This window comes from Perissodus microlepis, chromosome 23 (genome assembly GCF_051167445.1).
Source record: "Perissodus microlepis isolate ML-2025 ecotype Zambia chromosome 23, ASM5116744v1, whole genome shotgun sequence".
In the NCBI taxonomy this organism is placed as follows: domain Eukaryota; kingdom Metazoa; phylum Chordata; class Actinopteri; order Cichliformes; family Cichlidae; genus Perissodus; species Perissodus microlepis.
Window position 1 is genome coordinate 38,770,598 of NC_140482.1, and position 12,304 is coordinate 38,782,901.

The 12,304-nt window shown below is 41.0% G+C and overlaps 1 protein-coding gene across 5 annotated transcripts in view; it reads left to right on the top strand.

Annotated features, from left to right (window-relative positions):
• agbl4 (AGBL carboxypeptidase 4) overlaps positions 1-12,304 on the top strand; it is a 346,701-nt gene that overhangs the window by 261,542 nt on the left and 72,855 nt on the right. Inside the window, exons 1-5 of one of the 5 annotated variants that reach the window (XM_084920461.1) lie at positions 4,808-4,913; positions 5,037-5,095; positions 6,189-6,319; positions 7,348-7,825; positions 9,804-9,952. The exons of 1 other annotated variant lie outside the window; for it this stretch is intronic. In XM_084920461.1, coding sequence (XP_084776587.1) covers positions 6,230-6,319; positions 7,348-7,825; positions 9,804-9,952 — 717 coding nt within the window. In that variant the 5' untranslated portion in view covers positions 4,808-4,913; positions 5,037-5,095; positions 6,189-6,229. Of the gene's footprint in view, positions 1-4,786; positions 5,096-5,128; positions 5,343-6,188; positions 6,320-7,347; positions 7,826-9,803; positions 9,953-12,304 lie in introns of those variants that run through there. 3 more of the 5 variants (XM_084920464.1, XM_084920460.1, XM_084920462.1) reach the window with 3 other exon arrangements.

Sequence of the window (12,304 nt, forward strand, 5' to 3'; positions counted from 1 at the left end):
CGTGCCTTACATAGAGGAAGCAGAGTCTGGTGATGAGGGGATGACTTGAGGTTACTGAGGTAGCTAAACAACTCCTCAGTGGCAGAGCTTCTTGTCGTGGAACTCTGTTAATTATGCTAACAGTCCGTCCAAGAAATCTGTGCTAGAGACTTAGTAAGGGAAATGCTAGAATTTTATTTGGGTTCCTTAGCACTAATTAGCAGGTATCTGTCTCTGTGCAGCACACTCATAGAGAACATGGATGCACCTTGTTAATGTGCAACTTCCCAGAATAAGTTACTAATTTAGCTGCCACCTTATTTTACAAATATCAACATTTCTGGCTACAAAAAAAAACCAAGATGACAATGTTTTTATTTGTAAAATTTAGGTTTCGGAACAGCACATACGATGGCTGTCACTCTGACTTCAATCAACAATGAGTTATGGGGCTTTAACACAGGATGTAGCACTTTAACGCTTGCTGCTGGGTCCAGCACACAGAGCAGAAGGTGGAGGTGAAGCATAGCTGAAGTTTCCAAAACTTTCAGTGGGTATCTGTGTTTTCTATGTATCCTTTGCTCTTTACCTCAAGAGTTTTAAAAGATTCATAAAGCTATTAGCACACAACAAATCTAAGGTGCACTTAAACAGGGCGCCAATTTACAATAAGCTATGTAACTGTCAAAAACAGAGTTATTATGGTTTTTTTAGGTTTTGTTTTTATTTGCTTTTAAATTTCATTTTCAGTTTAGTTTAATTTTAGTTTCAAGTGTGGGTACGCTCACTTCAGTTTCCCAAATATAATTCTGTTCATGTGGATGAAGCGTTTTCAGTGGGAGAAACGTCTCATCACTCATTCAAGTGACTTCTTCAGTTTTTTGGGGATTTCCTTACCTGGATGATTGAGTTTTTGTTTGTGAATTTGATAACTGGAGAACGAGGCTACATAGGAGTTTGAAATTGATACCGTGGGTGTTTCTCCCCTAAATCTCTGATGCATTTGAATCTGTTCCCTTCATCACACAGGGTCACCACAGCGGGCAGCTCCACATGTTTGATTTGGTGAATTTTTACACTGACACATCTCTTTACAAATAAATAACTGCAATATATATATATATATACAGGGAGTGCAGAATTATTAGGCAAATGAGTATTTTGTCCACATCATCCTCTTCATGCATGTTGTCTTACTCCAAGCTGTATAGGCTCGAAAGCCTACTACCAATTAAGCATATTAGGTGATGTGCATCTCTGTAATGAGAAGGGGTGTGGTCTAATGACATCAACACCCTATATCAGGTGTGCATAATTATTAGGCAACGTCCTTTCCTTTGGCAAAATGGGTCAAAAGAAGGACTTGACAGGCTCAGAAAAGTCAAAAATAGTGAGCTATCTTGCAGAGGGATGCAGCAGTCTCAAAATTGCAAAGCTTCTGAAGCGTGATCATCGAACAATCAAGCGTTTCATTCAAAATAGTCAACAGGGTCGCAAGAAGCGTGTGGAAAAACCAAGGCGCAAAATAACTGCCCATGAACTGAGAAAAGTCAAGCGTGCAGCTGCCAAGATGCCACTTGCCACCAGTTTGGCCATATTTCAGAGCTGCAACATCACTGGAGTGCCCAAAAGCACAAGGTGTGCAATACTCAGAGACATGGCCAAGGTAAGAAAGGCTGAAAGACGACCACCACTGAACAAGACACACAAGCTGAAACGTCAAGACTGGGCCAAGAAATATCTCAAGACTGGTTTTTCTAAGGTTTTATGGACTGATGAAATGAGAGTGAGTCTTGATGGGCCAGATGGATGGGCCCGTGGCTGGATTGGTAAAGGGCAGAGAGCTCCAGTCCAACTCAGACGCCAGCAAGGTGGAGGTGGAGTACTGGTTTGGGCTGGTATCATCAAAGATGAGCTTGTGGGGCCTTTTCGGGTTGAGGATGAAGTCAAGCTCAACTCCCAGTCCTACTGCCAGTTTCTGGAAGACACCTTCTTCAAGCAGTGGTACAGGAAGAAGTCTGCATCCTTCAAGAAAAACATGATTTTCATGCAGGACAATGCTCCATCACACCCGTCCAAGTACTCCACAGCGTGGCTGGCAAGAAAGGGTATAAAAGAAGAAAAACTAATGACATGGCCTCCTTGTTCACCTGATCTGAACCCCATTGAGAACCTGTGGTCCATCATCAAATGTGAGATTTACAAGGAGGGGAAACAGTACACCTCTCTGAACAGTGTCTGGGAGGCTGTGGTTGCTGCTGCACGCAATGTTGATGGTGAACAGATCAAAACACTGACAGAATCCATGGATGGCAGGCTTTTGAGTGTCCTTGCAAAGAAAGGTGGCTATATTGGTCGCTGATTTGTTTTTGTTTTGTTTTTGAATGTCAGAAATGTATATTTGTGAATGTGGAGATGTTATATTGGTTTCACTGGTAAAAATAAATAATTGAAATGGGTATATATTTGTTTTTTGTTAAGTTGCCTAATAATTATGCACAGTAATAGTCACCTGCACACACAGATATCCCCCTAAAATAGCTAAAACTAAAAACAAACTAAAAACTACTTCCACAAACATTCAGCTTTGATATTAATGAGTTTTTTGGGTTCATTGAGAACATGGTTGTTGTTCAATAATAAAATTATTCCTCAAAAATACAACTTGCCTAATAATTCTGCACTCCCTGTATATATATATATATATATATATATATATATATATATATATAATCGATAAGCTAAATAATTACGCACACCCCACTTTTCAGTTATTTATTTGTAAAAAATGTTTGGAATCATGTATGATTTTCATTCCACTTCTCATGTGTGCACCACTGTGTGTTGGTCTTTCACATGGAATTCCAATAAAATTGATTCATGTTTGTGGCTGTAATGTGACAAAATGTGGGAAAGTTCAAGGGGGCCGAATACTTTTGCAAGACACTGTATCTGTTTACCAGGCTTTACAGTTGTGTTTCTTTTGTTATTCCGAAACCAGACGAGAACATTTGTCTTAAATTAGTTTATGAAAGACAGAATTCAGAATCTAATAAGCTTTGGATGTGAAAAGGATTATTGGGTGGGGTGGGTGGGGGGCTGGGGGGAGTACTGTAGGCAGCAATTTTTCTTTCTTCTAGAAAGTAAAAAATATTTGGATGATGTAGCTGTTGTTGCTGATGATGCTTGCTTGTCCTTTTACATCCAGCTGGTTATCAGAAGGTGAAAAAAGTAAAAACACCTGTGTAGGTTGACCGTGGTAGTGTGTGCTTTTATATATTTAGAACTAAATCAATACGGTGTTGTACATTTATTGGGTCTGCAATATATTGGTAATTGAGACTGGCAACAGTTACAATAAATCTTATTACACCAGTCAGAAACATGACACACATACCGCAAATTCTCAATTATTGATCTCATGTTTTAAACCACAGTCTTTAGTGGATTGCTGCATTTGTGTCCTGTTTTATTACTGCTGCACATCTATTTCTTGTGTTTACAGTATTTAAGGTATGCTCATCGTGTCTCTGAACGTACTGCAATCTCTGGGGCACCTTTGTTGAAAAAATTGTTTACATTTTCATTTAGCTTCTCCAGGCTGCAGGAATGATATCGTGAGGTTTTAAACACTGGAGATGCTCCAGAAACTGACCCGCCTTATGCTGAAGGGCCCAGCTTTAAGGACGGGAGAGCCACTGAACAGAAGCTCAGATTAACAATAATCCCTTGTTCAACTTGTTGAGAACTTGCTCAAATCTCTCGTCTATCACTCCCATTCCTGTTTTATTTTGCCGGGTGTGCCAGACTACTCCACTTAGTGTAGACACGCAAGATACCTCTGCCTCAGCCTCAGCCTTCTAAATAACTGTCGGTCCATTCGCTTTAAAATGTGGAAGAATTCAGCTTTTGTAAATGTATAAGGAATGTGTTCAGCTTTGACAGTTCAGCTTATGGATTCTTCACAGAAAAGTGAAACGAGCTGGTCTCTCAAATCAATAACTGGCAGATGTAACTCTGCACTGAAAAGAGTTTCAAGTGCTGCTCCAATAACTGCAACAAAATGAGAGGCGACGTAATATGTTTTTCAGAGTTATTGTCGTTGCTTTGTTTGTTTGGAAATGTTCTTGTATACATCAACAGACTCAGGGACGGGTCACACAGGAGAGTGAACAAACATCACAGGGAAGCTGGCATTTGAAAGAGGCCTAATCACAACTAAACTAAATGCCTGAAACTATGAAATGAAATATCAGACGTGTGTGAGGAGGGGGGGGAGGGGGGGCTCTATATAGTTCTGCATCAGTTACTTTTCAATTACAGCAGCCCAAGCAGAACGAAATTGTTAGTGTCATTTATCGACTGTGGTGCCCTCCATTAGAGTACCAACTGAGAGAAATCCATCCTGTTGTATAACCACCTGGCTGTCTTACAATAACAAAGAGTTCATTTCTGTCAGCTGGCCTTAAGTGTTTTGGGTGTTATACAAGGAACAGATGAGAAGTATACACCAGGAAACGCAGGAAAGCACACAGAGACCAATAAAGTCTAACCAAGCAGGTAATCATCTTGATGGCTTTTCTAAAACAGTTAGAAGACAGAGTGAAATGCCAGGGTTGCCTAAATGAATGAGATGACAAATCATAAAAAGTTACAAATATTTTAAATATAAATATTTATTTGAGCAATTTTAAAATTAACAAAAAAAATTAGTTGCTTTTGAATACCTTCGCACCCGAGCACTTTCTAACAGCACAGTTAAAATCATGTCTATTACTTATGCCTTGATGATCTACCCTGGTGATGTGGACCAGGCAAGAGTAGCCGAGCGCAGACAACATCCCCAACCCCCCTATGTGTATATTTTTTTAATACTTTGTGAGGAAAAACTGTCAACCATATCCAAAGTGCAGGACCAAAGAGAAGTAAATAATGTATGCTTTTATTAGATTCTTTGAAGACGATATGTGCTACGCGTTACCCGTTTCAAATGTGGAAGATTTCAGACCTCTGCACAAAACAGATTTTGATAATCAGAAGGTGTATCTGGTTCACAGAACTGAAGAGAATGGCAGCGCAGGCCAGCCGTGCGAAGCACAGATCCTTGCCCTTGCAGGTAAGTTGTCCTCCTAACGCAGGAGATTTTGTCTTTTTTAACGCTTCTTTTCGCCGTCTGACCAAGTAACGCTGATGTGCGCGAAACTCAGGAATGTGTCAAACCAAGTGTTTTCTTTTTCTTTTTCTTTTTTTTTTGACCCGATCTGTCAGGACGTGATCAGCTGGAATCTGACACCGATAGCAACAACAACGTCCTCGGCTGTGGCTAGCTAGATATGCTAGTTAGATATGCTAAGATAAGTTTGGTATGTAGTCATACCTTGTTGTCGGTGTTTTATATGTTCTTTACACTTACGGCGCCGTGTCTCTTAAGTTACCCCTCTTGTTTGGGTTGGGTAGTATTGGTTGTGTCGCTAAATACGTGGCATGTAACGTTAGCGACTCACAACGGTTGTTTACAACATGAAGCTAACGCTTGCTAGCTTGCTTGGTTTGTATTCGTTCCGTGTTAGCATGCTATTGCCGACGTACAGACGCAAGGCTGTCATCGTGTTATAAACATGTTTGACAGCCGGTGACTGATCTGTCATTATTTTTGAGGCTCTCAAATGTAGTTGAGATGCCAATCCGGCGGCTTTGGTGGGCTGCAGTCTGCATGTTAGCTTTCTTATCGGCAGATTCGTGCCACAGAGGGGTTGCGGTGCTGCAGTCGTTGCAGACTACATACAGCAACCTGTCAGTAACATGTCAGCATCGCAGCCGTTTCATGTAGGTTTATCGTGCAAATGTGATTAAGTGTGCAGGTGAAATGCTTTTGCTCGTGTTTATTTGGAGTTGTAGAAATGTTTGCTCACGGTCGTTTTCTATGCACGATCTTTAGCTACATCACTAATCCCCGAGTCTGATCTGTCTGAGCTGGGAGATCGGTACAATGTCGCCAGCCCAGGACCATTTGTACCGCAGTCCTCTGACATGCTTACATTCCTACCTCATTTAATGCTAAAGTCGCCTTGAAGAGGCAGAACGGAGAGGCTAACCAATACAGATGAGAGCACTTCCGTAGATACTTTGAAAAGCATACTTTGAAAATTCATGCAACTTTTTAGGGACTTTTACGAGTTTATTCTTGCTTCTATTTCCGGGGCTCACAGATACAGTAGAAGAATTTGAAGACAGTATAACACAAAAGAAGATGAAAATTCCCAAGATGTCCACGAAGAATTCAGGAAACTCCATCGAGAACAATTTTGGAGAGGAAAGAATGCCACTCAGGCATAAAAAGGTAGGAAGATCAGAGGTACACTGTGGTTGTTGGGCATTGCAGAAAACATATGTGTCTGCAGCAATGCACACATATTGCATTATTTATACCGTCAATCATGTATAAATGATCTAAATCAAAAGGTGTTTAGACTTGTTTATGTTAGTAGTATCATGATAGACTATCACACTGGGTCCGTGACATGCATTTGAGGATACTTTACATTAAAACTAATTGCATTAAATGTCATCTTTCAAATAGAAAAATTACTCAAGCTTTGCCTTTTACTGTGTCAGAGAAAACCCAAAAAAGTTAAGTAGTGAAAAAAGGCCACATCAACACTCCAAGTATGGGAGCATGTATAACTTCACATGTAAATTTTTTGCAGCGATGCTCTGATATCTAAATATATCTATCAATGATATGTCACATTTTCATAAACTTGGCTGACACCCCAAATCCCCCACACTATTTTTACCATATGCTGGATTAACACAAATTCAGCACTCTGGACAGCTGCCCTTTCACAGACAAATCCTCTGAGCGGCTCATCAAAGAACTCTGTGACTCCTGTCCTCCCATTTCCTATTGAGATTCGCATGTCAAAACAAACAGTTTGAAGTCTGCCTGTCGTGTCATTTCAGACAGATTTGTGGTTTTACGTAATATTTTCCTTCTGTTTTGAGGGGCGTCAGTCATATATTTAGTTAGAGTCACAGCAAAGAATTTTACACAATACTATCTTGATGCATGCTCAATTGTCTGGGTAAGAAAATCCCAGAAAATAAATTATGTTCTTCTGGATGCAGCGTTTTCAAAGTTGAGACTGAAGAAGTTGATTGGATGATTGATGAAGTGTGTCTCCTAATGGAAACACTATGTCCAGATGAACAGAATCGACTTTGTGGGAATACTTGTACATATGAATAAATATTTTAACAGGCCCAACACCAGAGTTCTCAAAGTCCATGACATATTTTTTTAAATATAGGTCAGATTTCATTTTGCCAACCTATTTCGTCTCTAAATTGAGTTATTACTCTCCTCAGGCCCTGTCACAGGACCATGGACGCCCCCTTTCTAACTCATCCAAAAGCCTAGCGGCGGTAGTGGCTCGCCTAGAGAGAAATGCAGCCAGCTCCTGTATGGAGGGCGAGGAGGACCTGGATGAGGACCGGCTGGCTGAGGTGGGAGAGGATGCAGATGACGAAGATGATGATATGGAGGCAGAGCATCAGCGACATCATCACCAGCAGCAACAGCAGCATTTGGCGGTGGACACGGATTGTGTGCCTGAGGTGGCTGCCGCTGTTGTTCCCAGAGTTCTGTACGAGGAGCTGGTTCACAGCTACAGGCAGCAGGAGGAGGAGATGAGGAGGCTGCAGCAGGAGTTGGAGAGAACCCGCAGACAGTTGGTGCAGCAAGCCAAGAAGCTTAAGGAATATGGCAGCTTGCTGACAGAAGTCAAAGAACTGAGGGACTTCAACAGAAGACTGCAAGACGTACTTCTCATGAGACTGGGCAGCGGTGAGAGACCAGTAGCACCCACACACAAGCCAACAAACCAGTTACCAGTACCACAAAGTTGATTAGTGAACTTTAACCTCGTCAGTTGTTAAAGAAAACATTTATATTTAAAATGAATACATATGTAGTAAGGAAACTGACAAGTGAAGTGTTTCTTATACAGAAACATCTGAACAGCAATAAGGCCACAATTTCAGTGGAAGGAGTTTAGCAGCAAGCGTGAGGATATATATTAAGTTTAGTGTTCACTTTATGTCCACACAGCACAGTAATTTTACCATCTCTCTCCTGACAAGGTCTGGATGACAAATGCCGACAATAATTTTTTTTGCAATTATGTGCAAAAAAAAAAAAAAAAAAGTGTAAAGATGAATGTCTGTGAAGGTTCTCAGGTTCTCTCATCCGGGAAGCTTCTTCAGTTCAGAACTAAAGAAGCTTCTCGGATGGTGATGATGATGATGGCTGAGTGTCAGTCAGTTAATCTGCTTAAGAACTGATTCTTTTATAAAATGAGAGTCCTACCTCTTGACCTTCATGGTCAAGAGGTAGGACTTTATAGGTGTCTTTAAGTTTGATTTTTGTTACTGTATATGGGTGCCATGAATGTGCACATTCTATTATTGTCGCTGTTGCTGCTAGATCGCCATTGCAACTAACTGATCACGTTGTTTATTGCCACATGACACAAAACCTAACGCATTGTTACGATTCCAAAAGATGGTTGAGCCATATACCATAGCACTGATTTACAATAAGGTAAATCAAGATAAGCCCTTACAATAGAGAAAGAACCAGACGATCCTCTTTGAGCAAGAAATTGGTGGGGGCAGGAAGGAAGAACACCCTTTTAACTGGAAGAGAGCTCTGGTTCAGGGAGGGGCAGCTGTCTATTGCGAACAGTTGGATGTGAGAAAAGAGGAAAAGAGAGACGAGGACAAAGCACGAGTGGGAAAACTACGTTTTGATTTCACACAAGGCTTGAACCCCAGTCTGTTGGGTGAGGCTCATGTGTTTGACCCATTCATCCAACAGTACCTTGTCCCTCTTTTGCTTCTCCCACCACCCACTAAGTATTTATTATGTCTTTCTCTCACAGTACAAAAGTTCTAAAGTCCAAACAAAGTGATGGTCCTGGACTAATGTTATTTTGATTTAGGAATATTAGACACACAATTATATCAGATAAGCCTAAAGAAAAGCACTAAGCTTAAATTTAAATCAGATACAGTTTGTATAACCCAGTGTCCCATACAGATTGATCATAATTACCATAACAGGACTGGTTTCTGCCAGAATCAGGATAAGATAAAAACTGAAGAAACCTTTGGGGGATGATGCATACATGTGGAGAGAGATTATAATCCAAAGGGATTTTAACAGGTCCATTGCTGAAGTGGTAAATCCAGTACTGGAAGTTGAATAAAATGCACTTTGGTTGTGTGATTAAAAGTAGTGTCATTGCAGTGCACAGTGCTGTACATACTCGAGCTCTGCCAGATGCTGGTCTTAACCTCAGACCCCCTGCAGATCTGAACAGAGGCGCCCAGCTACTGGCTAGACCATCTAATGGACAGGCTAAAGATTAAAGCACCCTGGGGTGCTGTCAGGCAGTGGATGGAGTGCGCTGACCGATATTAAAACTCATCAGCTACATTGGAGCTTAGCGTGGCCAGCCACCAAGCCAGCTTAGTTACTGGGCTAAAATAACTGCCTGTCACAAGGCACAGGCAAGCCTGTGCCCAAGGCGCATAACAAGCAAACAAGCAGGTGGGAACTGTTCCAGCGGTGAAGGCAAAAAACCCCTCACACTGTACTACTGTAAGAATTCAGGTGCTAGTAGCTGTTTACACCTAGCATTTTTTCCCTCGTTCCCGCTGTATTTTAGCATGTTTTAGTTTCGCCAAGTTGCGTTAAGTGAAAACAGAGGTTTGTCGTTGCTTTTATCTCCGTAATTGTTAACGTCTCCTTTATCTCCTAGAGCCTATGCATGACAATGGCACCCAGACAATCAAGGCTGAAGTGGTTGAACCTATTGTTGAGGCCCAGGAGACATGCAGAGAAGAAGCCAACACCAGTTCCAGCTACTCACCCTCACCTAGAACAGTATACACCTGCAACGACGGCAAGGTACGTTTCTCTGAACTAAGAATTGCTGCGTATTTAATTGCATTTCCAGTTTTCCATTTTCGCTCCAACTAGTACACGAAGAAAACCTTTATTATTAATTTGTGTAATTTCTTGTCTGTGCTGTTTCATGGCTGTATAAATCTGTCTTTTCATGCTGACATTAATTCTTTAAAGCAAAGTGAAAACAAGAGGATCTTGTGCACAAAAATTCAAACCGATGTCATAAAAGTGATTGCAAGGCTGTTAGCATAGTCCAGTTAATTTCATATTTTCTAATGTAGGAAAAAGAATTGTTCTTAAAGTTCACTCAGTAGTCAACAGGCCTGTTTTTCAATTATGTTTGCATATATTTAAGTGAACTTCTAATTTATAGTGTAGAGTAGAAAGGGCACTAAAACTCTGACTATAATGGTATCTTAATAACCAATTTTGAGAGCTTTGAATCATTTGGTCCCATTTCATTTTTCCTTGTGGGTGGCTGTGAACAGTATCCTGATTTTACAGGAAGTGCTGCGTTTCCTCTTAACACCCGTGAATCTGGGAACATGCTGTCATTGTTGATCAATCCTTTTCCCTAGCTGCCTTACCCTTGCAGGTAAACAAGGTTGAGAAGATTATTATTGTTCCTGCAAGCGCAGCCAGCATCGTCGGTGTTTATTAGCCTGTTAGGGTTCTTTACTGCCCCCACTGCTGTAACTCAACCAGCGTCCTGTCGCTGATGACAGGGGGGGAATTGGTAGTACAAGCTCTGGGGCCTGCAGCCACTTCAAGCGTGAAGAACACTTGCAAATTAGAACTGTCCTACACGAGGGACCCCATATTAATTATTTGCACGAGAGGAATTTAAAGTGACTGACAGGTTAACCCTACTGAGAGTGTGCTGGAAAGGGTGGGGAGGGGTCATGGAAAAAGAAGAAAAAGAAGAGGCTTTTTCTACCTCGAGGGCAGTAAAAAGCTTGTCTGCTGGCCGGGGGCCTAAAGCACATTAGCTCCACAGGGAAAAGCCTTTTGGATGCTAGCCTAAAGACTTTACGGTGATAAGAGAGTAGAGAAGGGAATGAGAGTCACATATGCACCCCCTCCGGTGCAGTAGCTCACCTAGAAGACCAGGGCAGTCTGCCATGGCTGGCAATCAGCTTGAAGTGTTTGGTCCAGGCTTACGCAATGTACAGTGACTGTGTAAAGAGCCACAGCCTAAGTTTGTAATGAAGGTAATCCGTGCTACAAGAAGATAGTGGCCAGAGCTTGTTTATGTATCCTAGACGGTGAAAGTGACCCTTCTTGGAAAGTTTGATTTAGTCTGAATGTGCCCTGCTATAATTAGCATGTACTCTGTTTGTCTTCACACTACCAGAATTTTACTAGTCTGTACAAAATCGCTGAGATTACACCACAAGACACAAGAAAAAGTAAAGCACCATCAAGCTGCAAACACACACACACAAACACATCTTCTTCATTATATTTTGAAAATATTTTTGGGAAAATGATTAAGGAAAAGCTTACGTTTCAAAAGTAAGCAGTCATTTAAAATCAGTGAAAGGTTGAAGAAAGCTGTTCCAAAGTTTTTGGACTACAAACTCAAAACAGCAGTCCCCTCTGGATTTAAAATAAGAGCACAGAACAGTTAGGAGACCCTGATCAGATGATCGCAGAGGCCTACTGCTGTCAGTAGCTCAGATATATATGCAGAAGCTTTGCCACGTCGGACGTTATATCATATTAAATTTTAAAAAGGGGGTGATGTGTAAGGGCCTGCTCATTTTTGTAAGCACCCTAGCTACTGCATTTGGGATCAGTTGAAAACAGGCTGAGGAGGATGTATGTTTGTACTAAAAGTTCCAAATCATTGGATGGCAGTAAAGGTTTGATTTTTCTAATGTTTCTTGGATGGAAGAAACACGAGTAGATGAGCTCTGAGATGTGAGGTTTCAAACGCTGGTAAAAAATAATAGCAGGTCTTTAGCAGAGGGTTTGATATTGCCGGCGAGCGGCCCGACGTAATGACTGACCTCCTTAGAGAAGTTTTCAGGGCTGAATACAAGAGCCTGATGTCATGATGTTGCCTAGCAACCACCTACCAACGGTCTAAAATAACAAATTTGTAGCATTTATTCACCTATATCACATTATAAAAGCATTGTGTGATTTTTGACTTCATGACAATAGCTTATCATCATATTATATCCACTGTCCACTGTTATTATGCATGATATATTATTACATCATGTTGCTTAGCGATCAACCTACCAGTGGGCTAAAAGGACCCATTTATAGCATTTATGCACCTAAAATACATTAGGGACACCTTTCATTTCACAACAATAATATGTAACTTTTATAATTTTATAA